General features: G+C 41.8%; 2 protein-coding genes across 4 annotated transcripts in view; one reads left to right on the top strand and one right to left on the bottom strand.

The window, feature by feature from the left end:
* matn4 (matrilin 4) overlaps positions 1-2,890 on the bottom strand; it is a 39,923-nt gene extending 37,033 nt beyond the window's left edge. For both annotated transcript variants that reach the window (XM_024444314.2, XM_024444324.2), the window contains exon 1: positions 2,585-2,890. The gene's annotated coding sequence lies outside the window, so the exon portion shown is untranslated. The remainder of the gene's footprint in view (positions 1-2,584) is intronic.
* Positions 644-27,156, top strand: rbpjl (recombination signal binding protein for immunoglobulin kappa J region-like). 2 transcript variants are annotated; one of them, XM_024444349.2, is made up of 12 exons: positions 644-902; positions 2,517-2,634; positions 6,188-6,322; positions 6,676-6,746; positions 6,856-6,971; positions 14,538-14,712; positions 15,191-15,328; positions 15,668-15,780; positions 16,881-17,021; positions 17,416-17,571; positions 17,927-18,030; positions 26,531-27,156. In XM_024444349.2, the coding sequence occupies exons 1-12, from the start codon at positions 854-856 to the stop codon at positions 26,802-26,804; spliced, it is 1,590 nt and encodes a 529-aa protein (XP_024300117.1). In that variant the 5' UTR covers positions 644-853; the 3' UTR covers positions 26,805-27,156. The 2 variants fall into 2 exon arrangements, with proteins under 2 accessions (XP_024300117.1, XP_024300110.1); XM_024444342.2 differs by having other exon boundaries at positions 6,185-6,322.
* Positions 27,157-27,987: the final 831 nt, after the last annotated feature.

The raw sequence follows: 27,987 nt of genomic DNA, 5'->3' as shown, positions 1-27,987 counted from the left end.
AACTACAGTTTGTTATCAAGACATTTGTGGAGTAATTGTAAAGTGAGTTTGAATGACTCCAATCTAAGTGTATGTAAACTTCTGACATCAACTGTACATTCTTTCTGCAGCTTTCTACAGCTCTTCTGTGAAACTTTTCAAAAACCATGTGGCATATGTTGCTGACGAGCCCAAAATAACAGGCTTAGATGTCAGTGCTCACCCTTGGGGAGCAATGCCACTAATGCAACTTCCATACTTCCCTTACACCGGCCCCCATATGCCCTGAGTTCACAGTAAACTATCAGTTCTACTGTGTGGGTTGAGGCTCCCTGGAAGTGCACATTACTTTTATTCTGGTTTCCAACTTGATATAAAACACAGGTGTCTTATTCTCTGCCATTTATTTTCAGAGACACACCACTCAACTCTTAATGCAATTTTAAAAGCTACTGCATAGCTGTTAGACAAGCACTCGCTGTCTGGTTGGACGTCACTCTTGTCTTTGGGCAACCTCTTGCTATCTCCTGCAGTGTTTGTGGAAGCAAGAGGGGTGTGAGAACCCTGTACCTGAGAAACAGGTGACTATCTCGCAATACAAACAAACGGAGACACAGACACACTGCCACTGGAATAAGAGATCCGGAATGGAGAAAGGGGTGGGGGTAACAGTAACACACTACCATTAGCGCTAACACACAGTATCCATATTAGTGAGTCACAGTGAATTCACAGGCAGAGCTGTATTGAATGGAGCAGAGTGGCTTCTCCGAGGAAGTAAAGCACAGTAGCAGCAGAACCCCTGTTGTTGGGACATGCATGGTGTAGCTACAAAAGGACTTCCTCTATTCAGGTTTAGCACTGCTACCAGACCATGCAGAGCCTCGCCGGAGAGGCAGAAACTGGGGAAGAGAGGCGAGAAGGTAAGTGAACCAGCTCCAGAATAAGCCACATAGAAGGAGGAATGGATAAGCCAGATGGGTTGCCCAAAAAATAAAACAAATGAAGGTCATTGTTTGCGTTTTCCCTGTAATCATCAAGATCAGGATTTGTGAGGACTGAGCTATCCCTAGATCTGTGCCTAAGAGCAACGTCTACCTGGGGCTAGGGGAGATGAGAGGGGGGAAATAAGGAGGGGGATATGGAGGGAGAGAGTGGGCATGCTGCGAGTAAGCTGTAGGCCCACATTTCTCTATGGGATATCTGTTTATGCTCTACATAGAAAAATCTGCTTAACCTGAAGGATGTCCAAGAGATTAAGTCCTGACAGTTAAAACATTCTTCACAGTTTGAGTTTGACAGGGAGCTCAGGCACAAGGGGGAGGCTGATAGAAAGCAAAGGAGGAAGTGACAAGGTAGAGGGGAGAGAGAGGTGGGAGTGGAATGGGGAGAGAGGGAGGGAGAGGCTGGGAAAGTGAGCGACACCTTCGGGAATGAGTGAAGAGAGCAGTTATGTGGCTGATAGGGAGTTGAGTGACAGCTTGAGCCCATATTCAGATTAAGACACAGCAGCTTCTTGTTCTTTCTCGATTGGAAGCAGATGTGGACTTTGCTACTGTTAGCAGTTTCTCCTGCCTCCTAACCTCCTCACCTCCAGGCAGCCACTGTGCACCAAGCAAATACAGCCAGTCAGCACCCTCCACATAGTCTCACTCTACAGTACACAATGTTGAGTTGGTTACCAGATGGTAAAGAAGGCATTTTTTGAGATGTTGGTTTGTTGTATATTATCCTGTTTGATGGTCGTTTTGAAATATTGCATTCCTACTAAATAATATAGTGTAAGCCAAGTGTTGTTTAAGGTATATGTTTCAATTTAATAATAGCATTTCATCAAATTAGATTGGCAAATACAGATTTTTCTAATTCCTCAACATCCCCAGGAACTCTCCAAAAGACAACCATCTAGTCCAGCATAAACAGATATAGTCTACCAACAACTACTGCTACTATTTCTACTAACTATAAAACATGTCATATCAATTAAGTCCTTGACTTTCATAATACACTCTTAGAAAAAAGGGTTCCAAAGGGGTTCTTCAGCTGTCTCATAGGAGAACCCTTTTGGGTTCCAAGTAGAACTACTTTGCGTTCCAAGTAGAACCTTCTGTGGAAAGGGTTCTACCTGGAACAGAAAGGGTTCTTCAAAGGTGTGGGGGACAGCCAAAGAACCACCTTAGGTTCTATATAGCACATTTTTTTCTAAGAGTGTATGGCTCTGTATAAATGAGCTACACCTCAGGTCTAGACTGCATTTTGGCAACTCTTATTACTACCCTATGGTGGCAAAATCAGAAACGACATTAGAACACCTAAAAAAAAAATCCCACAGCGGCACTAATGAAGGATCAGACAGGCATTTCCTCACTGGGTCATGTTGCCTGGTTAACCAAACTATTTATAAGCCTAATAGATGAGTATCAAAACAAAACACGTTTGTTTTCTTATTTTAAATATACACTGACCTATAGAGACGGAGTCAGACTCAGTGAATACTGACAAATGACACAAATGCACTCTCTCCATTACATTTTCAGCATCATTGCAGATAACGGATTCCTTGGACACCCCCCACACGTACCAACCCTGGGATTCGCTAACTCACCAGGCGACGGTGCTGGGTAGGACAGAACCTCGGCCGTCGGAATGGAACAGGTACTGCGGTAAATGCGACTTCCACACACACAAAACTCCCGCTGTGACTCACAAAATGTCTGTGCAAAAGCAGTGGTATCCAAGCCTCTTCAAAGTCACCAAGCAGGGAAAAATGGGATCGTCCTTTTATGTTGTGCTATTGTTAAGCCTGGTCTCAACAATTATTTTGTCAAAAAATGAAGGAGCGGAGGCTCGTGCAGGTATTAAAAACCAGGGAATGAGAGTTGAAATGTAGACCCCACCCACCTTTGAAATAGGAACAGCTGGGGACGCATGCCAGGACTGGGATGCTCTTGTGCCTTTTGTACAGTGTAGAATAGGCTACAATAAATTCGAGCTTATTACGTTAGTAAATAAAAGTCGGGTACATTTAGCCAGTGTTGGAAAAAGTACCAAATTGACATAAAGATACGTTAATAGAAAATGACCCAAGTAAAAGTGAATTTAACCCAGTAAAATACTACTTTTGATTTAAAATATACTTAAGTATCAAAAGTAAACGTAATTGATAAAATGTACTGAAATAACAAAAGTAAAAGTATAAATAAGTGCTTTTAGGTGTCAGGGAAAATGCATGGAGTAAAAAGTACATTATTTTCTTTATGAATGTAGTGAAAAGTAAAAGTAGTCAAAAAAAAAAGTAAAGTAAAGTACAGATACCAAACAAAACTTCTTAAGTAGTACTTGAAAGTATTTTTACTTAAGTACTTTACACCACTGCATTTAGCATTAATAAAATGTGTAGCATTTATGGCAAGTTGTAATAATAGGCTACCCACTGTGCTTTTTCTAATCAACAACTTAACAATAACAACAATAAAATTACTTTTGCATAGATTTGGCTTAGTTTGTGTAACTGCTGGGGTGTAATTAAGTCCTTATGTGAGCATGGTGGGAAATACCAGTACGTCTGTGCTCCTGACACTGTGGAGAATGTCTCATTTTAAACCCCTGACACAGTGAAACCAGGGTCAAATAAGAGCCCCGGTCACCTCTTATAGGGGTTATCCGCTGTTGAAACAATAACAAAGCATACCCCCACTGTTTCGGTAAAAAGCTGAAGGATGAGGCTGGAGAAAAGTAACCACTCAAATTCATATATATGGATGCCAAAACTGACCATCTATGATATCAAAAGTATAATTTTCACCATGTTTTGAGGCTATACAGTGTTTACATTTACTTTTATTTTGGATTCTGATTACCGAATGACAGTTATGTATAGGTTTTATAGGTTATATTAATAGAATCAATGGGTACAAATGATTAATGAATGTCCAAAAATGGATATCGCAACTGCAGATTGGCCGTTTTAAAGTCTATACGAAGGGGGAAATGACAGTGAAGTTATAGTGTCAATTCTATGAGACATTTTAACATCAATAGCTATGTCTATAGAAACTGAAGCCAGCATATAAAACTGAACATATTCCACTGGTACATAAAGTCAGTGGGAAAACTTGGGTGTTTTTAATTGTATTGTTGTGATGTGTTTGGCTTATGGGTTTGCCAGTGATTGACAGTTGTTATCCAGTGTGTTCATGTCCCAATTGTATTATACTGATCTGCTATCTAAGCACTCATCTTAGATTTTCTCACAGTGTCTTTGATTGTCTAGTTTGACCTCTGGGAATTTACGAGGAACTCTTTCACTTAGGTCGTCTGCACAATAGCCTCAGCAAGAGTGTGTCAGTACCAATTATGCGTCCTCCATCTTCACAACCGGTATCCTTGGTTTATTTTCCCTCTTATCCGTCTCTATGTCCACCCTACCACTCGTATCAGATAACCTTTTCAACACACCAAATTATAAGGGCACACTCTATGGCCCTAACCCTGTGGTTAATAAGAAAAATAAAAATCTCTCTCTCTCTCTCTCTGAATATTTTTATTTTATTGTTTATTTAACCCTTATTTTACCAGGTAAATTAACTGAGAACACATACTCATTCACAGCAACGACCTGGGGAATAGTTACAGAATAGAGGAGGGGGAATGAATGAGCCAATTGGAAGCTGGCGATGATTATTGAAAAGAGAATTCTCAAATCTTTGTTCAGAGAGCTGTGCAGTGCTATTTAGTTAGTCTTTGTTCTGATGGCAGCATGTTGTTAATTAGTTAATTAAGCAAGAACATTTTGGAAATGTTGTAAAAATAAGTGTTTTCTATCTCGTCACCTTATGGGTGAAGGAAGATTTAATGTGTCTTTCATAAGAACAGAATATATTGCAGATGATTTCTATTCTGGTTAGAGACAGTTTGCTCTGTTCTGTGAATGGAGTAGTACACAGCGTTGTACGAGCTCTTCAGTTTCTTGGCAATTTCTCGCATGGAATAGCCTTCATTTCTCAGAACAAGAATAGACTGAAAGACTTTGTTTCTGGACATTTTGAGCCTGTAATCGAACCCACAAATGCTGACGCTCCAGATACTCAACTAGTCTAAAGAAGGACAGTTTTATTGCTTCTTTAATCAGGACAACAGTTTTCAGTTGTGCTAACATAATTGCAAAAGGGTTTTCTTATGATCAATTAGCCTTTTAAAATGACAAAATGGATTAGCTAACACAAACGTGCCATTGGAACACAGGAGTGAGGGTTGCTGATAATGGGCCTCTGTACGCCTATCTAGATATTCCAGTAAAAATCAGCCGTTTCCAGCTACAATAGTTATTTACGACATTAACAATGTCTACACTGTATTTCTGATCAACTTCATGTTATTTTAATGGACAAAAAAAAGGCTTTTCTTTCAAAAACAAGGACATTTCTAAGTGATCCCAAACTTTTGAACGGTACTGTACATATTACCTCGACTAACAGATGCCCCCGCACATTGACTCTGTACCGGTACCCCCTGTATATATCCTTACTATTGTAATTTTACTGCTGCTCTTTAATTATTTGTTACTGTTATTTTGTATTTTTTCTTAACACTTAATTTTTTCTTAACTGCATTTTTGGTTAAGGGCTTGTAAGTAAGCATTTCACGGTTGTATTCGGCGCATGTGACAAATAAAATGTTATTTGATTTGATCACTCCATGGACTGTGTAGTGAAAGGAATGCAATTATGTCTGTTAGCAAGAGGATTGTGTGTGTGTGTGTGTGTGTGTGTGTGTGTGTGTGTGTGTGTGTGTGTGTGTGTGTGTGTGTGTGTGTGTGTGTGTGTGTGTGCGTGCGTGCGTGCAAGAGAGAGAGTAAGAGAAAGTGAGAGCTTTTACTGTATCCCGTAGTCTAGTAGAGAAGAGGTTTCCTGCCACTGCATTGTTCAGGAATTAAAACATCCACTTTCTCTCTTCTACCCGTATGCACACCTAACATCATAGTGGAAACTATCTTCAGCATTTTGTTGTATACATTGTAACCTTCTTCCTTTGCCAGGTAACTGTATTACTCCTTTGGGAATATGCTTAATAGCATAGTGGGTTCAGAATATCTCGGAGTGAAGGCATGTCAATTAAAGGGATAGTGTAACTATATGTCACTCTTCTAAAAGAGGAACAACAATGGAGAGTTTGTCTCTTTTTAATTGATTTTCTATTCATTCAGCAGATTGGACCAAAGTTTCTCTCCACTGCCCAGAGTGACCAGGGAGTCAGTGAGGCAGTATCTGCAGTTTCCCCCTGACCAATCTGTGCGAATACTCCATGCAAAGGTCGCCCAGAAATCATACGGCAACGAGAAACGGTAAGTCGACAAGGCCCAATAGACTTAACATGGTCATGTCATCATCACACATGTGTAATGGAGTTAAGAATGTAATGTAACCTCACTCCACAGCTAGATTGAAATGTCACCAATGGAGCAATCCGCACGTTGAAAAGCGGGTGGTCACGTGTGTTTTACGAGGTAGAGGACCCTTGTTCAAGCTCAGTCAGAGGAATGTTCAGGGAGGCAGCGCTATATGCTAAGCTAGCACACTGATGTCGGTGATACATGCAGGGAGTTTATTGGGTTAGATTGTCGGCAAACTAGCCTTAGCCAGATTGCAGTTGCTTTTTGTATGGTATGAAGGAATATTGTGTGTCTACATACAATAGGTTCTTCTGCCCTCCTCCTTGTGTTTACATCAGTGGCTCAGGATGGAAACTGAAACAAGACGTTTTGAATGGTGAGCCCGAGGATACATGTTCCCCCACACATTTGGCATTTATTTATCCAGTAAAGCAATTAAAGTACTGTACTACATGATCTGATTTAAGCTCTGTAATCCTACCCAGCCACTGGTGCAGGGGACTCCTGCTACAGACTCTATGGTTATATGGGCCTGGATAGCTCCTGTGTGACCCAGGCAGACACCTCCAAACTAGCCTTCGAGGACCAGCCTGATGCCAGGGTGAGAGGGGGAATCGAAATCAAAATATATCAAGGTGAAAGGGGTCTCCCATTTTATGACAAACACATGGCCTCCTGTGTTTCCAGCCAAACCTCAAGACTGACCGCTATACAGGGCTGGGGAGTAACTGATTACATGTAATCTGATTACAAAAACCCTGTAACTGTAATCAGTACATAATTGGATTTGTTTAAAAAATGTTTGGTTACTACATGATTCCATATGTGTTATTTCATCGTTTTGAAGTCTTCATTATTATTATACAATGTAGAAAATAGTATAAATAAATGAAAAACCTAAAGGAATCAAATCAAATTTTATTTGTCACATACACATGGTTAGCAGATGTTAATGCGAGTGTAGCGAAATGCTTGTGCTTCTAGTTCCGACAATGCAGTAATAACCAACAAGTAATCTAGCTAACAATTCCAAAACTACTACCTTCTAGTAGTAGGGGATAAAGAATATGTACATAAAGATATATGAATGAGTGATGGTACAGAGCGGCATAGGCAAGATACAGTAGATGGTATTGAGTACAGAATATACATATGAGATGAGTATGTAAACAAAGTGGCATAGTTAAAGTGGCTAGTGATACATGTATTACATAAAGATGCAGTAGATGATATAGAGTACAGTATATACGTATACATATGAGATGAATAATGTAGGGTATGTAAACATTATATTAGGTAGCATTGTTTAAAGTGTCTAGTGATATATTTTACATCATTTCCCATCAATTCCCATTATTAAAGTGGCTGGAGTTGAGTCAGTGTGTTGGCAGCAGCCACTCAATGTTAGTGGTGGCTGTTTAACAGTCTGATGGCCTTGAGATAGAAGCTGTTTTTCAGTCTCTCTGTCCCAGCTTTGATGCACCTGTACTGACCTCGCCTTCTGGATGATAGCGGGGTGAACAGGCAGTGGTTCGTGTGGTTGTTGTCCTTGATGATCTTTATGGCCTTCCTGTGACATCGGGTGGTGTAGGTGTCCTGGAGGGCAGGTAGTTTGCCCCCGGTGATGCGTTGTGCAGACCTCACTACCCTCTGGAGAGCCTTACGGTTGTGGGCGGAGCAGTTGCCGTACCAGGCAGTAATACAGCCCAACAGGATGCTCTCGATTGTGCATCTGTAGAAGTTTGTGAGTGCTTTTGGTGACAAGCCAAATTTCTTCAGCCTCCTGAGGTTGAAGAGGCGCTGCTGCGCCTTCTTCACGATGCTGTCTGTGTGGGTGGACCAATTCAGTTTGTCTGTGATGTGTACACCGAGGAACTTAAAACTTACTACCCTCTCCACTACTGTTCCATCGATGTGGATAGGGGGTGTTCCCTCTGCTGTTTCCTGAAGTCCACAATCATCTCCTTAGTTTTGTTGATGTTGAGTGTGAGGTTATTTTCCTGACACCACACTCCGAGGGCCTTCACCTCCTCCCTGTAGGCCGTCTCGTCGTTGTTGGTAATCAAGCCTACCACTGTTGTGTCGTCCGCAAACTTGATGATTGAGTTGGAGGCGTGCGTGGCCACGCAGTCGTGGGTGAACAGGGAGTACAGGGGAGGGCTCAGAACGCACCCTTGTGGGGCCCCAGTGTTGAGGATCAGCGGGGTGGAGATGTTGTTGCCTACCCTCACCACCTGGGGGCCAGTCCAGTACCCAGTTGCACAGGGCGGGGTCGAGACCCAGGGTCTCAAGCTTGATGACGAGCTTGGAGGGCACTATGGTGTTAAATGCCGAGCTGTAGTCGATGAACAGCATTCTCACATAGGTATTCCTCTTGTCCAGATGGGTTAGGGCAGTGTGCAGTGTGGTTGAAATTGCATCGTCTGTGGACCTATTTGGGCGGTAAGCAAATTGGAGTGGGTCTAGGGTGTCAGGTAGGGTGGAGGTGATATGGTCCTTGACTAGTCTCTCAAAGCACTTCATGATGAAGGAAGTGAGTGCTACGGGGCGGTAGTCGTTTAGCTCAGTTACCTTAGCTTTCTTGGGAACAGGAACAATGGTAGCCCTCTTGAAGCATGTGGGAACAACAGACTGGGATAGGGATTGATTGAATATGTCCGTAAACACACCAGCCAGCTGGTCTGCGCATGCTCTGAGGGCGCGGCTGGGGATGCCGTCTGGGCCTGCAGCCTTGTGAGGGTTGACACGTTTAAATGTTTTCCTCACGTCGGCTGCAGTGAAGGAGAGTCCGCATGTTTTGGTTGCGGGCCGTGTCAGTGGCACTGTATTGTCCTCAAAGCGGGCAAAAAAGTTATTTAGTCTGCCTGGGAGCAAGACATCTTGGTAGGTGTGTCCAAACTTTTGACTGGTACTGGTGTGTATATACAGTTGAAGTCTGAAGTTTACATACACTTATGTTGGAGTCATTAAAACTTGTTTTTGAACCACTCCACAAATTTCTTGTTAACAAACTATACTTTTGGCAAGTTGGTTAGGACATCTACTTTGTGCATGACACAAGTCATTTTTCCAACAATTGTTTACAGACAGATTATTTCACTTATAATTCACTGTATCACAATCCCAGTGGGTCAGACGTTTACATACACTAAGTTGACTGCATTTTAAACAGCTTGGAAAATTCCTGAAAACGATAATGGGAAAATCAAAAATCAGCCAAGACATCAGAAAAAAATGTGTAGATCTCCACAAGTCTGGTTCATCCTTGGGAGCAATTTCCAAATGCCTGAAGGTGCCACATTAATCTGTACAAACAATAGTGCGCAAGTATAAACACCATGGGACCACGCAGCCGTCATACCGCTCAGGAAGGAGACGCGTTCTGTCTCCTAGAGATGAACGTACTTTGGTGCGAAAAGTGCAAATCAATCCCAGAACAACAGCAAAGGACCTTGTGAAGATGCTGTAGGAAACAGGTACAAAAGTATATTTTTCCACAGTAAAATGAGTCCTATATCAACACAAACTGAAAGGCCAAATCAAATCAAATGTATTTATATAGCCCTTCATACATCAGCTGATATCTCAAAGTGCTGTACAGAAACCCAGCCTAAAACCCCAAACAGCAAGCAATGCAGGTGTAGAAGCACGGTGGCTAGGAAAAACTCCCTAGAAAACTCAGGAAGGAAGATGTCACTGCTCCAAAACCGCCATAAAAAAAACAGACTACCGTTTGCAACTGCACATGGGGACAAAGATCTACTTTTTGGAGAAATGTCCTCTGGTCTGATGAAACAAAAATAGAACTGTTTGGTCATAATGACCATCGTTATGTTTGGAGGGAAAAGGGGGAGGCTTGCAACCCGAAGAACAACTTCCCAACTGTGAAGCACGGGGGTGGCAGCATCATGTTGTGGGGGTGATATGCTGCAGGAGGGACTGGTGCACTTCACAAAATAGATGGCATCATGAGGAAGGAAAATTATGTGGATATATTGAAGCAACATCTCAAGACATCAGTCAGGAAGTTAAAGTTTGGTTGCAAATGGGTCTTCCAAATGGACCATGACCCCAAGAATACTTCTAAAGTTGTGGCAAAATGGTTTAAGGACAACAAAAGCAAGGTATTGGAGTGGCCATCACAAAGCCCTGACCTCAATCCCATAGAAAATGTGTGGGCAGAACCGAAAAAGCGTGTGCGAGCAAGGAGGCCTACAAACCTGACTCAGTTACACCAGCTATGTCAAGAGGAATGGGCCAAAATTCACCCAATTTATTGTTGGAAGTTTGTGGAAGGCTACTTGAAACCTTTGACCCAAGTTAAACCATTTAAAGGTAATGCTGCCAAATACTAATTGAGTCTATGTAAACTTCTGACCCACTGGGAATGTGATGAAAGAAATAAAAGCTGAAATAAATCATTCTCTCTACTATTATTCTGACATTTCACATTCTTAAAATAAAGTGGTGATCCTAGCTGAGCTAAAACAGGGATTTTTTACTAGGATTAAATGTCAGGAATTGTGAAACACCTCAACCAAATTTATTTAAACTCAGTTTATGTAAACTTCCGACTTCAACTCTGTGTGTGTGTGTGTGTGTGTGTGTGTGTGTGTGTATATATATAGATATAGATATGAGTGAGAGAGAAATTATTTAAAAATCTCTCTCTCTCTCTCTCTCTCTCTCTCTCTCTATATATATATATATATATATATACACACTTCAGTTCAAAAGTTTGGGGTCCCTTAGAAATGTCGTTGATTTTGAAAGGAAAGCAGATTTTTTTGTCCATTATAACAACATAAAATTGATCAGAAATAGGGTGTAGATGTTGACTGTTTTTTATGGAATATCTACTTAGGCGTACAGAGGCCCGTTATCAGCAACCATCACTCCTGTGTTCCAATGGCACGTTGTGTTAGCTAATCCAAGTTCATCATTTTGAAAGGATAATTAGGCTAATCATTAGAAACCCCTTTTGCAATTATGTTAACACAACTGAAAACTGTTGATTTAAAGAAGCAATAAAACTTGAGTATCTGGAGCATCAGCATTTGTGAGTTCGATTACAGGCTCAAAATGGCCAGAAACAAATAACTTTCTTCTGAAACTCGTCAGTCTATTCTTGTTCTGAGAAATTATGGCTATTCCATGCTAGAAATTGTCAAGAAACTAAAGATCTCGTACAGCGCTGTGTACTACTCCCTTCACAGAACAGCGCAAACTGTCTCTAACCAGAATAGAAAGAGGAGAGGGAGGCCCCCGTGCACATCAGAGCAAAAGGACAAGTATATTAGAGTGTCTAGTTTGAGAAACAGACACCTCACAAGTCCTCAACTGGCAGCTTCATTAAATAGTACCCGCAGAACACCAATCTCAACGTCAACAGTGAAGAGGTGACTCCAGGATGCAGAGTTCCTCTGTCCAGTGTCTGGACATCTTAATATTTTATTTTATTGGCGAGTCTGAGATATGGCTTTTTCTTTGCAACTCTGTCTACAAGGCCAGCATCCCGGAGTCGCCTATTCACTGTTCACAGCTAGACTCTCTTACCCTACATGGATGGACGCTTCTCCCGCTCTGTCATGGATGCCATGGGTGCCCTTAGTTAGAAGACGTGTTTTATACAACAGTGTTTTATACAACAGCCTTCTGTGTGTTCTCTTTTCGAATCAATCTGCATATTTGCAATCAAACACCAGAATTTTCTCCATCTCCTTAGGTATCATACTCTAATTCCACCAGCCATTCCAATGATTTCAACTTGGTCCTCCAGAAAGTGGAGAGCAACTCTTATGCAGTTCTACTATGTGATATCTTTCAAAAAAGATGCGTTAGAAAGAATTACCTACACATACTGACCAGCTCATATTATAGACAGAAGCAGGCTACATGGCAGACCAATCTGAACTCATCTCTCAGCATGTCCAGCCCACTCATTACCTCAGTCAATCATGGCTAGTGGGAGGTTTCTGTCTTTTTCCATGGCTAAACTAATTAGGCTCATAATTTATTAAATATATTCATATTTACAGATGGCATACACATTTGTTATTAAGTCACATGAAAGTTCACATGTTCCAGGAGGCATTTCTGCAAAAAAAAAGTTTACATTCAAATGGCGCTCCTGTGAAGTAGTGACACATGGTATACGCCTAGTTTACTGAAACTAGTCACATATGGACAGTACCAAAACAAATGGTCTAATGATTCTGTCTCTTCACAGAAAAATCTGCAGAGCTAGGATGGTTGTATCTCCCATATATATATATAACATTCTATTGGTTGCAAGAATGTTGTATAATCATTTAAATTGAAAAACTCTAAGTTTTGAATCTGGCGTCGTTTTATGTATCAGTTTATAAACTATGTGCCATGTAATTGGTACATTGAAAATATCTTCCCAACTATTTTGCAATGTGTATGCTGTTTCTTTTTGGTCCTTAAATTAAACTGGTATACTTTTTTATTTATCACAATTTTCTTTAACAAATGTTGGTCTTTAATGCAGAGATGACAGACAAATTCCTAACTTTCTCCCCCTTCCACTTTCCTCTTCCATTTTTGCAGTAATGCTGCAATTAGTTTTGGATAGAGCAGACACTTCCATAGATTTTTGTTAGCTTTGTGTGACATAACTCCACCAGTCCTATTTATGATATCATTTACAAATATTATACAGTTTTTAAAAATGTATTCCCAAAATATGTTTTATCAATTAGTATATTTGAGTTTAACCATAATATTTGTTTCAATATTTGTTCCATCTTTTCTGGTTGATTAAACTAAAATTGCAACTGACTTTCTGTTGCTTGTTTTAAATATAGCGATATTTTGGAAATTATTTCAAAGTGAGAGGTTGAAATCTGAATAAAGGGAAAAAGTCAATTCATGAGCACAGGGAGAGCCATTCTTACTAATCTACTAGAGAACCATTTTGCATTTAAGTATAGATTTTGTATTACTGAAGCCTTTAGTGAGAGGTCTAATGTTTTAATATTTAATCATTTCTGCCCTCCGAATTCATATTCATTATATGAATAGCTCTGTTTAATTTTGTCTAGCTTGCCGTTCCAAATAAAATTGAATATTTTTTGCTCATATAATAAAAAATGTAAAAATGTTTTTAGTTGTACGCAGGGCCATAAGCAAAGAGCTAAAATAGGATATGAGTTAATCAGGGTGATTTTTTTTACAAATAGATAGCTATTTTCCTTACATGGTAGAAAGATCAAATTTATTTTTGCTAACTTTATATTTCTTTCTTCTGGGATATGAATACAGAGTATGTCCACTTCACCATCAGAACATTTAAATGGTAAACTACACGATAATGTGAAATTTCTATTTTTTTTGTGATCCAATGCGTAATATAGTACACTTATTATAATTGTATTGTAATCCAGAGAGGTTAGAACAATTATCTAAATCCTCTATGAGGCTGTGGAGGGATCCAAATTGTGGATTTAAAAGAAAACATGAATCATCAGCGTACAATGACACCTTTTCTATTTAAGCCCTGGATTTTTAGCCCCTTGATATTATTGTTGGATCTGATTTTAATAGCTAACATTTCAATGGCTATAATATGATATGCCAGTAGTGGACAACCTTGTTTTACTCCTCTTGACAATACTTTCCTAGAAGTAGCCATTATTTACTATTTTTCACCTAGGGTTACTTATATAACTTTAACCCATTGTATTCAAGGCATTTATATATACATTCCAGTCATACTTTATCAAAAGCCTTTTCAAAGTCAGCTTCTTAGACTTGCTTTCCATGACAGATCTATAGACACATTTCTATATGAATTTGATTGGGTCACCCAAAAAGTTACATATTGCAGCTTTAAACACTCTCAAAATCATAGACAGAGCTATGGATGCAAGGACTGACTATCCATGATATAATAATTATAGTTTTAACCATGTTTTGGTTATATAGTGTTTCATTACATTTATTTTGTTTACAAACATTGGAGTAAAACAAGCTTGTGTTCTATTTTGGGTTCTGATGGGCTACAACAGTTGAAGTAAGTAACCTACCCTGCCGCTATATTGACCCAGACAAGGTTTCATAACACTTTATTACAAGAGACTATTGACAGAACAAACGCAGCGTATGAGGCACTTCTGAATGTTTGCTTTCTCTTTTATAACAGATGTTTGCCTGCGCCAAGTCCCTGTATATCTCTGACACAGACAAAAGGAAGCACTTTCGCCTGGTCCTCAAGCTCTTCCTTGGTAACGGGCAGGAGATTGGCTCCTTCCTCAGTAAGCTGATCAAAGTTATCTCCAAACCGTCCCAGAAGAGGCAGTCTATGAAGAACGCTGACTGTGAGTGAAAGGTGATCCTAAGGTGCCACAATCCCCAGGGTCACGGTGGGACTAGAGTGGAGGTGCAGGTTGCCACTCCCTAATTAGGCCAGACATGTGTCTTTATGATCCAGGAGCACACACTAAGAGTCCAGTTGTGTTGACATAGTGGTCTCCTACCCCTTGCGAGATCCAAAGGAAAGGCGCCAGAGAGGTTTGACAGCTGAGTTCAAAAGTGGGCTGACATAGTGTGCACTGTGTGCGAAAGGAAATACCTGCAATTGTCATGCTGCATCAGTCATTAATGAGAAAGTTGTATGCTTATTTATGGACTTATTTGTGGTGTGTATTTATGTATTTAAGGTAGGGAAATGTGTCATGTGCACAACATGTGAAAATGAAATATATTTGTCATGCTGCATACTACGGCTATGTGTGTGTTTGTGTGCGCATTCGTGTGTACACACGTCTGCATGTTTGCGTGTGTGTACATTTGCAGTGTGTATTTCCACGGGGTCGAGGGTGGCTCTATTCAACCGCTTGCGGTCCCAAACGGTCAGCACACGTTACCTGGCCGTAGAACGAGGGGCCTTTGTAGCCAGTGCCAGACAGTGGACTGCATTTACAGTCACTCTAGGTATGAACAGTTGTCTGAACCACTGTCTCTCAGTCCTCCATCTACACACTCTCTCTCTCTCTCTTTACTGCTGTGGGCAGAATGACTTGTCAGAGCCCTTATGAAAGGAAGAAGTAAATCTTCTAGCTGGTTGTAATGCTGGGACAAAATTTGTTTTCCATCTGCTAAGACATTCCAAGATGGATTTTCAACCTTTCTCTGATTGGAATCAGATCCCAAAAACTAAGATCAAGCTCACCCCAGAAGTAGACTCCATAGGCTCATCTGTTTTTCATGTTTTCATCCTACTGCTATTCATTCACTTACATTGTTTTAACTTGTCTGTGTGTCTGTGCGCAGTGGAGGACCAGCATGCTGACTCGGAGGAGTTCACGGTGTGTGAGGGATTCATCTGCTATGGCTGTGTGGTTCAGCTGGTCTGCACTGACTCCGGGGTGGCCCTGCCCCCCATGGTAAACACACACATGCAATATAATCGGATATCACCTCAATGGTACCATTATGCTGGAGACCTTGATAGCTGCAGTAGGCTGAAGTCTGACCACCTTAATTCCACTGTATTCCATAATTGGGGTATATAATAACGTGTTATAGTTTTTCCAGATGTTATATGGTTTGCTGTACAGCAGAATTCTATTGTTATTGTCTTACTCATATTCATAGGATGGGATTATTTTCAACCCTTCATGGCAATTCACTGATCAGACCCCTTTCACGTACCCCCAAATTGGCGTTTGAATAATACAGCTGATGGTTTAGAGTAACATTCACCTACATTGTACACATATACATGTTATTTGAGGCAATTTGCTGACATTTTTTTTTTGCAGAGGCTTGTATATTTTCCTATTTAAACTCTAGAGTGCTCTCCACCACATTTACTGTGTTTGCTTACAGTTTGGTTCAGCTCAGGCCTTTGGAGGGAGCTGAAATAGTGCTAGCCCACAGTCATGCTGAGACTGCAACCCCAGTGATGCTCTCTCTGGTACACTCAGACAAAATGGTTCCAAATAGGTTCTTCGGCTGTCCACATAGTTCTCCTTTGAAGAACCCTTTTTGGTTCCAGGTGAACCCTCTGTGGAAAGGGTTTTACATGGAACCCAAAAGGGTTCTACCTGGAACCAAAGAGATTCTACCAGGAACCAAAAAGGGTTCTTCAAAGGGTTCGCCGATGTGGACAGCCGAACAACCTATTTAGGTTATTTTTTTGTCTAAGCGTGTAGCTCAGGACCAGCCAGGAGTTACCTATAATGGGAAGATGATACATTGGCTTTCCCTGACAGGAAGACACAATCTTATTCAGGGGCCTCCTCCAGACATAACATCATCTAAGCCATGTTATTAACAAAGCTATCATGTCGTACATAGATTTAATAGAGGTCCAGTTGATTTTAAAAGAGATTAAGAATATAGATTCCATTAGATTCCTATCATACTAGTACCTGTATTTCTTATTGTCGATGTTTATTTTTTTTAATAGAGAGGAGGCCAACGATGTGTCAAAAGGATGATGGATTCCATTAGATCCTTGTTGTTTTTGGATTCCCTCCAGGTGATCCGCAAGGTGAACAAGCAGCACGCCATCCTAGATGTGGACGAGCCCGTCTCCCAGCTTCACAAGTGTGCCTTTCAGTTCAAGGACAACAGCCAGATGTATCTCTGTCTGTCTAACGAGAGAATCATACAGTACCAGGTTAATATGACCCTATTCACACGATTGTGCTGACCCAAACCTGCGCTTGCTCTGATATTTTCTCTTCTCATTATGCTTTTCAACACGGTCCCTGCAATAGTGGGTGGTATTGGGTAATGGCTTTTCTCGGTTTGACTCAGTAGTGTAAGAAGCCCTCATGAGAGGTAAAATGTCACTTGTGGGACATGATGATACATGTCCATGCTATAACACTCGCAATCATTATTTAGCCCAGAATTAGGTCACATACCTAAATTAGTAGCTAAGGGATAGTGTCACTGAACCTATTCCTCTGGCCCTGGGTTAACGAGCAGTGAGACAGTTGTGGAATGTGGGGGGGTTCAATGGGAATGGGCCATGGAGGAGTTAACTTTTTTAACTTGGGTCTTCCCAGGTCTCATCCAGTCTGAGGGAGCAGAGCAGAGAGGTGCTGAACGATGGATCATGTTGGACCATCATCGGTACAGAGGCAGTGGAGTATACGTTCTGTGAGGGCCTGGCCTGCGTTCAGGGCGCCATCAGCCCAATACCTGTCATCACAGGACTGGAGGTGTGGTCTTAACACTACTGAAGCTGACAAAAAAATCCATTGAGGAACAAGGAACTGCAGTGATTCAAATCAGCCTTGTTTTCTGTTCCTGTCAGTACGACAAATTGTGTGTTTTTTTAATGTAAATTGCACACAGTAACATTTAAGAGATGTGGATGGGGGAAAATGAGTACTGTAAGAGTACTGTACAATACAGTACCTAAATAATACAGTACTAAAACTACTATTGGTAGACTCCCCTTGTAGGTATATCATTCCAGTTTACAGAATAAGAAGTGTGTGTGTGAGGGTAGTAAAAGAAGTATAATGTTGATATGATGGTTTGATTGAATTAATGTTGAATGTGTCCTTTTAGGTGAATGGTGGAGGACACGTAGCCATGCTAGAAGTAAATGGAGAAAACTTTGGCCCCCATCTGAAAGTTTGGTTTGGGAATGTGGAGGCAGAAACTATGTTCAGGTACATTTTAAATCTCACAAGTAACTGTTCTTGTTCTATAATCAAGTAACTGCAATGCCTCAACCAGACCAGTGTGGTGTCCTTACAAAGGAGGACACATATAAAATGCACAGTGCAAACTTGTTGTTTCAATTTATCTATGTACTTGTTGTAGTTATCAGGGTTATAGGCTTAATGGCCCTCTGATCTACTTTAGTTTGTCTTGCTTAGTTGATTTTTATGGCCACTTCCAGGTGAACGTAGACTGTTCCTGAGGATTACAAGCACGCCAAAGAACACTTGGAGAGGCCCCAGTCATATTTAAAACTTCCGCTCTCATGAATTTTACCACATGAACTCCAGGTGGTACATGGTACAGCACAAGTATACAGGACTTTGAGTTACATTTAAACAAGGCCGTTAGAACTTGGTTTGTAATAAAACATTTCTGAAATGTACATTTGGAGGACATTTTCCCTCGGGCTTGGCCATAGGATTACAATGCAGTCCCAGAAGCTTGACCCAAATATGAAAGTAGCCATTTTGTGATGTACATTGGTATTCAGGTGAACAGAAGGGTCTTTAAAGGGGCAGTGCGGTTAAAACATTTTTCCCCATTTCCACACTATGAGGTCAAAATTACACTCTGAAATTGTGAACGTGCCTTTTTTTTGCTTAAGAGCTGTTTGGAAAAAAAAGGCCAGGAACTTTAGTTCATCTTTGATTTGCATTTCTCCCACTGCCGGTCCCGCACGATCAAATTGGTACTCCTCATGTTGACATGCGAGGTAGAGAGGTAGGTAGTTAGGCATGGCCAAAAGCATTTAAGGATTGTACGGTAGTTGTTGGCTACAAGGCAGCAATTGTTTGTTTGCACTTCCACTTGTTTGTCTTCCATCAGAACAATCACTTTGTCTGGTTTGGCATATGCACAGCAAACTTCAACAAGTTAGCTAGCTAACTACACTTACACCAGCCAGTGAATTTGCAGCTGTCATCGTCCATCAAGGTTCTGGGACTCAGCTAGCTAACGTTAGCTTGTAGGAAGATAGTCAGTTAGGTAACGTGATTAACACCGATTCGTACACATTTGCGCAACCGCTGCATTTAAACGAGACTGCAATGAAAACTAATGTAGCGACTGCATTGGCATCAAAATGCGGTGTGAATTATGTTTCTATTCAAGCATTGATTGACATGGTAATGGACCAATAATATTGGAGTAAAGTTGAAAAAACTGACCCCTCTGACGCTGTATGTTAAACTGTGATGTGTCACAACGTAATAAATTGTGACGTGTCACAACGTAATGTACGGCATGCATCATGAAACTCATTCTGTGCCATACAGCCTCTTTCCACCAAGTGTAACAAGCACGATGTACAAAAGTGTGTTAGCTATTGTTAGCAAGCTAACTTATACTATAATACTAGGATACTGACGAGACATTTAGCTATATTAGCGATTCTGACATTGCTTCATTATGTAGAGGTACTTAAGTAAATGAACGTCATGTCATTATCCTACGGTCGAAGCTAGCTAGCTACCTTGCTAACTGGATCCCTATAGAAAGTGTAGGCTGGAAATGTTACAGTTTACATTGTGGGTGGCAACCTGACGGTCATTGCCGCCATTCCCAAACGCTTTGCCAGATTTGAACATTTATAAAATAAAAATGTGCCTAATTTAATACAACCGTTAATAGAATGTGGTTGTGATAAACAGAGGGCTTTCTGTTTTTGTCCTGCAAATGTGGCTCTAATTTTTTAATGGTTGGAGCTATAAGCTTATTATGACCCCATTCCTGTGAAACCTAAGATTCTTAGGAACACAAGCTGTGTAGGACTTGTTAGAGAAGAGAGTGGACAGGACCAGGCATAATCAGACTGGGGGGGAAAAGCACTGCAATAATATTCTACACAGAACATCATACACAATTATTGCCAGGTGATTTTCTTATCATTTTCCAATATCTTTCTGAATCATTTCTGTCACTTCAAACCATACTTCCTTTAGATTGAAATACTGTCAAAGTACTTTCAGACTGATTTGTAATAACAGGCCTTCATAGAGCTAAATAACTTTTTAAACTTTGGCAATTGATGGGGTAACTACTTAAAAATAGTTATTGCTATGTCACCACATTCTATACTGACCAAAAATATCAGCGCAACATGTAAAGTGTTGGTCCATTGTTTCATGAGCTGAAACAAAATATGCCACAAAAGCTTATTTCTCTCAAATGTTGTGCACAAATATGTTTACATCCTTGTTAGTGAGCATTTCTCCTTTGCCAAGATAGTCCATCCACCTGACTGAATATCAAGAAGATGATTAATTAAACAGCATGATAATTACACAGGTGTACCTTGTGCTGGGGTAAACACAAGGCAACTCTAAAATGTGCAGTTTTGTCATAGCACATTGCTGCAGATGTCTCAAGTTTTGAGGGAGCATGCATTTGCTGACTGCAGGAATGTCCACCAGAGCTGTTGCCAGAGAATTTAATGTTAATTACTCTACCATAAGCCACCTCCAACTTTGTTTTAGAGAATTTGGCAGTACGTCCAACCAGCCTCACAACCGCAGACCAAGTGTAAACACGCCAGCCCAGGACCTCCACATCCGGCTTCTTCACCTGCAGGATCATCTGAGAGCCACCTGGACAGCTGATGAAACTGGCTTTGCACAACCAAAGAATTTCTGCACAAACTGTCAGAAACCGTTTCAGGGAAGCTCATCTACGTGCCAGTCCTCCCCTGGGTCTTGACCTGATTGCAGTTCTGCATCATAACTGACATCAGTGGGCAAATGCTGACCTTCGATGGCCACTGGCTGGAGAAGTGTGCTCTTCACGGATGAATCCCGGTTTCAACTGTACCGGGCAGATGGCAGACAGTGTGTTTGGCGTCGTGTGGTCGAGCAGTTTGCTGATGTCAACGTTGCGAACAGAGTGCACCATGGTGGTGGTTGGGTTATGGTATGGGCAGGCATAAGCTACGGACAATGAACACATTTGTATTTTGTCGACGGCAATTTGAATGCACAGAGATACCGTGATGAGATCTTGAGGCCAATTGTCGTGCCATTCATGCGCTGCAATCACCTCAACCACCTTGGTCTTATGGGTCAAGCCAAATGAATTCAGCCTCCTGAGGTTGAAGAGGCACTGTTGCATCTTCTTCACCACACTGTCTGTGTGGGGGACCATTTCAGATTGTCAGTGATGTATATGCCGAGGAAATTATTGTATGTTGCATTTATATTTTTGTTAATTGTATAATTAAAGGCAAGGTGTAAGAGGGCAGTGAATATTCAGTTTCAATTTAGCAAAATGATGGTATGGATATGAAAGTGGGTCAGATGTATTGTAGCTCATAGTTTGTTTGTCTGTCCCCCTGGTCCTGTGTGGCTCAGCTTGTAGAGCAAGGCGCTTGCAATGCCAGGCTTGTGGGTTTGATTCCTACAGGGGACCAGTATGAAAAAGTATGACAATGTATGCCCACACTACTGTAAATTGCTCTGGATAAGAGTGTCTGCTAATTGACTCAAATGTAAATGTCTATTTATTTCTGCAGACAAGCTCCCAAACCCATCCAGGATGGGTTCCCTTAGAATCTTGGAACTCCTGGTGGATGAAAAAAACTGGAGTGGCCCCATTCCATTGACAATTTCTACTAAGTCTGTCGAAGGGCATGGCTTAGCCAATACATGTACTAAAAATAGTCATATATCTATATAGCCCCATGGTCTGCTATGGGGACAAAAGTTATATACAGTACCAGTCACATGTTTGGACACACCACCTCATTCAATGGTTTTTCTTAATTTGTATTATTTTCTACATTGTAGAATAATAGTGAAGACTTCAAAATGATCAAATAACACATATGCAATCATGTAGTAACCAACAAAACAGTTAAAAAAATATTTTTATTTTATTTATTTGAGACTCTTCAAAGTAGCCCCCCTTTGTCTTGATGACAGCTTTGCACACTCTTGGCATTTTCTCAACCAGCTTCACGAGGTAGGTAGTCACCTGGAATACATTTCAATTAACAGGTGTGCTGTGTTAAAAGTACATTTGTGGATTTTTTTTCCTGGGTTACATCATTGCTGCAGGGAGGTATTAAAAAAAAATCCACAAATGTACTTTTAACACAGCACACCTGTTAATTGAAATGTATTCCAGGTGACTACCTCATGAAGCTGGTTGAGAAAATGCCAAGAGTGTGCAAAGCTGTCATCAAGACAAAGGGTGGCTACTTTGAAGAATCTCAAATAAAAAATATATTTTTTTAACTGTTTTGTTAGTTACTAGATGGATCCAGGGAAGGTGAGAGCATGATAGATTTAGCCCTAGCCTACGTCCAGAGTGTTTCCTGTGATTTGTCAACTTCTATTGCAGCTTTATCCGGGATTACAGCACCCTGGCTTCTCCCGTCTGCACTCACCTCTCCCAAGGTACCATTCACATGGTCCCCAGCTGCTGACTGGGAATTCCGGGACCTCAAGCACCGCTTCACCACTGCTCCTTTCTTGGTTCATCCTGACCCAGTTCGTGGTGGAGGCCGATGCTTCGGATGTTGGAGTGGGGGCTGTCCTGTCCCAGCGTTCTGCCCTTGACCTCAAGTTACATCCCTGCGCCTTCTACTCCCATCACCTTAAAGCAACGGAGAGGAACTACAATGTGGGGAATCGTGAGCTTCTCGCTGTGAAGATGGCGTTGGAGGGGGCGGAACATCTGTTATTGTGTGGACGGACCACAAGAACTTGGAATATCAAGCTCGGTGGGCCCTGATTTTCACCCGGTTTAACTTCACCTTCTCCTACCGACTAGGATCCAAGAACATCAAGCCAGATGTGCTGTCACGGCGCTTTTTGGACCTCGAGACCATCCTTTCCACTTCATGTCTGGCGACGTCACTCTTCTGGGGAATAGGGATGCAGGTCTGTGAGGTGCAGCGTTCCCAGCCGAACCCCGGGGGGGGGGGGGTTGTTTGTGCCTGATGCTGTCCGCTCCTGTGTCCTGGAGTGGACCCACTCTGCCACCTGGGTTACCATCGGACCATGGTTATTGTGCGACAACACTTTTGGTGGCCTACCATGGTCCTGGATATCTCTGCGTTCGTCGCCGCCTATACGGTCTGTGCACAGAACAATACTCCTCGGCAAGCTCTGGCTGGTCTTCTTCAACCACTGCTTGTCCCTCAGTATCCCTGGTTTCACATATCCCTGGACTTCATCATGGGTCTTCCCCCGCCATCCTGACAGTAGTGGACCGGTTTCCCAAAGCTGCCCACTTCATTCCTCTCCCAAGGCTACCCTCTGCCAAAGAGACGGCCCAGCTCATGTTGCAGCACGTCTTCCAGATCCATGGACTCCTGGTGGACATGGTCTTCAACCGGGGCCCTCAGTTCTCATCCCGGTTCTGGAAGGCATTCTGCACGCTCATTGGGTCGTCGGCCAGCCTGTCCTCCGGGTTCCACCCGCAGTCCAACGGCCAGTTGGAACGAGCCAATCAAGACCTGGAAACGACTTTTCGCTGCCTTGTCTCCGCCAACCCCACCACCTGGAGCCAGCAACTCGTGTGGGTTGAATACCCCTGCAACGCCCTCCCCTGCTCTGCTACTAGGATCTTGCCTTTCGAGTGTTCCCTCGGGTATCAGCTCCTGCTCTTCTCTGAGCAAGAGGAAGAGGTCGGCATACCCTCGGCCCAGATGTTTGTCCGCCGCTGTCACCGTACCTGGAAGAGAGCCCGGTCGGTTCTTAAGACCACCTCCAGGTATCGATGACAAGCGGACCGCCACCGGACCCCGGGTCCCTGGTATCATCTCGGGCAGAGGGTATGGCTGTCCACTCGTGACCTGCCCCTCCGGGTGGAGTCCCGCAAACTTTCCCCTTGCTTTATCGGCCTTTCCCCGTCTCCAAGATCACTAGCCCCTCTGCTGTTCATCTTCTGTTGCGCCGTACCCTCCATATTAATCACACTTTTCATGTGTCTAAGATTAAACCTGTCTCACAGCCCTTTGTTTCCTGTTTCCATGAAATAAACTTTGATGATACTGAATATTAATATTATTATAGTCTGCCCCGTAGATAATCATGGCATTTTGCAATGAGTAGACAGCAGACAGGGTATACTGTAGGCCAGGATGGTCCCCCATGCAAATAGGCTGTTCTGGGCCTGCATCTTCTGGTGACCTAATGCATCTTCTGGTGACCTATTGAAGACAATGCATCTTAATTTGTTGTATCATTGTTGTACTATGTATGCCTTTTGTTTGGATGGCATGGCAAAGTAGCCTACACACCTGTAGAAGTTCGTTGCTTTCAGGGTCCAGCTCCAACTGACAGGTTGAATACCATGCACCTTTGTTGTTTTTTGAAGGGGTAAGGGGGTGCGCTCTAGATGATTCTATCAGCCAATCAGGGCTGTATGTAAATATATTAACATTTGTGTCCACACAGTCGGACAGAGCATTTCAGTGGCCCAAGAAGGTTCAGGGAAACAAATTCAAAAAAATATATTTGGGATTTATATTCAAAAATTTAACACACACAGTCATTTATTAGACCTAAAGTGAAAATAAAAACATGGCAAACATTCTCATGTAAAAAAGGAGGTACAGTATTTCAGATGAAGATTCATTTTTATCCTCCACAAAATATGTTCTTTAATTAATCCAATGGATAGGCACATGGTTGCACAATGGAGTTCAAGTGGCTTGAGTACCATTGGAATTGCTTGGCTCAGCTGTCCAACTCTTCAGCCTGTTGTAATGGTGTGCGGAATGTTCCACTGCAGCATCAGGTGTCTCTGAGGTTTTAGGTCATTTGACCAAATCCAAGCATTTGTTCTGATATCATCACCACCCTTAAACCTCACCCAAAACGCTGATATATCATTTGCTAGGGTCTTGCCAAAAGGTTCTGCAAGTATCCTCACCACCGCAAGATCAGTGTTTGTATAACATTGTAATCCACAGTATGCTCTTCGTACCAAGGCTGCAGGAAATGTGTGGGAGAAACATAATCTTCCACTGCCATGTAAATGAAGCTGGATTCATCATTTTTAAATGAAGAGCTTAAAATCAAACACTATTAGTCAGAGATTTTGCGACTTGAATCATGACTTGGAAAAAACACTTGACTTGGACTTGAGCATCTATGACTCAGGACTTAACTTGGACTTGAGCTGTATGACTCGGGACTTAACTTGGACTTGAGCTGTATGACTCGGGACTTGACTTGGACTTGAGCTGTATGACTCGGGACTTAACTTTGACTTGAGCTGTATGACTCAAGAGACTCGAGACTTGGATTTCCCCCTCTCAAAAGAGCAGCACCACCTTCCTCTCCTGTTAAATTATGTTATTACACCGTGAACATACATTTGTGGCAATGACGTTACGCAAAGCGGAGAATCTTAATGGGTTATATGGGAAATGACTGTTATATTCTGTTCTGATCTGCCTAGCACCGCTGCTGTCCTATATTTTCAACGCTTGTCACTTGAAAATATGCACTCTTGAGCAAGAGTTTCTGTGAATGTTTATTCTCAGCCAACCACAGACCCCTCAACACGCATGTAGTGGGCGTGGGGAAAGCAACAACACTTGATTCTAATTGGAAATGTCACAATATCAGTCAAACTGTAGCTGTACTATCAACACTAACTGTAAATCATAATTTGGATGGCCTTTCTATTGGTAATGGCCTTTCTATTGGTAATGTTGATTCAACAACCATTTATCTCATGATCTATGAAGTTTATTATGTAGGCGTATGTAGTGTACTAGTAGGCCGAGTGCAAGGGAAACAGAAAATATAACCTGAATTTAAAAATTGCATTGATATTGGTATAAAACACTTAACCATTGACTTGAGGACTCAAAACCCAAAATTAGGGACGTGACTTGACTTGAGCTCTGGAACTTGGGACTTGACTTGAGACTTGCCCATTGTTACTTGGGACTTGACTTGAGACTTGCCCATTGTTACTTGGGACTTGACTCGAGATCCGAAGGGTAAGACTCGAGACTTGTTTAGGACTTGCTAAATTGTGACTTGGTCCCATCTCTGCTATTATTTGTCTCAAAACTGAAAATGTTTGCCCAAGCTTCCTGGAGAACCCATGGCGATTAAGGCCGGGATTCAATCCAATTAAGGACTTGAATACAGCGCTAAACTTTTAAAGACAATTTCAATTGCAACAATGTGCGCATTCCCAGTGGGTCCTGTGGATGTCAGCTCGAGCTGAAATCGCTGCAGTCCATTGTTTCTCTGTCTTTGAATCCTGGCCTAAACCTAATCTAGTATTGGTGAGTCCATAAGCAGTCTAATCCTTCAAAAGAAGCATGTTTTGATTAACAAGTTGAATCCAAAAAACATTCAGATTTTCTTCTAAACAACTCTGCTTTAATTCTAACTTAAACCACAACTTATTTAGCAATAAGCAATCAGGCCTGGAATCTACAGCAAGAGCTGCCCGACTCACCTCTCTATTGTGTCACTGCAGGTCACCAAAGTCCATGCTGTGTGTGGTTCCAGACGTGTCCGTGTTCAGTGGGGAGTGGAGATGGCTGCGGCACCCCATCACCGTACCTCTGTCCCTCATCCGTCTGGACGGTCTGATCTACAGGAGCACCTTCAGCTTCACCTACACCCCTGAACACAACACCCCCCCGCAGGCCAGAGGGGCACTGCAAAATGCCCCAGAGTCTGACACTCTCATAGACTTCATCCACCAAGAGTTCACACGCACCAACTTCCACTTGTTCATGCAGAACTAGCTAGTAGGGCTGGGCTGCATATGATTCTTTACCCTTCTCCTGAGGTGTGCACTCATTCACTCCCCCTCCTGCATTTAAAAGCATTGGATCGGAGCAAGCATGGCTGGGGGAAGTTTCCGCCATATTCCTGACAGCAGCTCATTCCTTTTTCTTCTTCTTTTTTTAGAGTGCTTTTTATGTCCCTCAGGAATGATGTATGTACATGTTGCTAAACACTCAATTGAACAGTTGGATCACATACATAAATAGTGCTCCCGAGGCTCTCGAGTGGCGCGGCTGTCTAAGGCACTGCATCTCAGTGTTAGAGGTGTCACTACAGACCCTTGTTCAATTCCAGGCTGTATCACAACCGGCTGTGATTGGGAGTCCCATAGGGCGGCGCACAATGTGCCCAGCGTCATCTGGGTTAGGGTTTAGCTGGGGTAGGCTGTCATTGTAAATAAGAATTTGTTCTTAACTGACTTGCCTAGTTAAGGATAAATAAATACATCTATGCAGTAAAGTTACTAAAGTTATTTGTTTTCTCTGTAAATCCCCATTTTGGCATGTCCCAAGTCATGTACGTCCAACTTCTAGGAAGAATTTAACCCACTTAACCCCAAGATTTCACCAAGTTTTCACTATCATTTTGAAGCCCTAGTTATTTTGTTGCTTTGGGAAAGAAATTTCAAACAATTTTTTACTTGTATAATGTGGTTAGTAATTAATGTACATGTGTCCCTCAGGTGAGATGGTTCTACTCTTTTTGGACATTTTCTGGTACACGTCAACCCTGTTACCCATAGATAGAAATGTATTAAAAAGTAATAATTTTTGTTAAGGTTGTATAAAATTGCAACCCCCCCCTGCACACAAAAAGCTCCCATTCCCCCTGTCACAAGGGGAGATATTGCTGATTTAAGATTAAATCCCACAACCCTTTTACGGTCAACCCTGTAGCTGTAATATACATTTTATAGTAATCTTTCTTTAAATGTAACCTTTTGACAAGGAAAGCATGTTTATTATGACATAATAGGACATCTACTTTGTGCATGACAGTGCTCTTTATGACAGTGTTAAAATTAGGTGAAATAAATAGTTATTTTTGACAAATTACACTACCCAAAAGGCACTCTATTTGTGAAATGACACAGCAGTACTTACTGCATCTTCATTACAATGGTATTCTCTTCACATCTTC

The sequence above is a fragment of the Oncorhynchus tshawytscha genome, linkage group LG02 (assembly GCF_018296145.1).
Source record: "Oncorhynchus tshawytscha isolate Ot180627B linkage group LG02, Otsh_v2.0, whole genome shotgun sequence".
NCBI lineage: Eukaryota > Metazoa > Chordata > Actinopteri > Salmoniformes > Salmonidae > Oncorhynchus > Oncorhynchus tshawytscha.
Note: the sequence above shows the minus strand (reverse complement) of the source record. Positions and strands in the feature narration are given on the sequence as shown.

Bases quoted from the DNA above. Each gene is read 5' to 3' on its own strand.
- rbpjl (XM_024444342.2), top strand. From the start codon at position 854: ATGCAGAGCCTCGCCGGAGAGGCAGAAACTGGGGAAGAGAGGCGAGAA. The intron at 903-2,516 runs GTAAGTGAACCA...TTACATTTTCAG, and splicing joins TGGGGAAGAGAGGCGAGAAG to CATCATTGCAGATAACGGAT. The intron at 15,329-15,667 runs GTATGAACAGTT...GTCTGTGCGCAG, and splicing joins TGCATTTACAGTCACTCTAG to TGGAGGACCAGCATGCTGAC.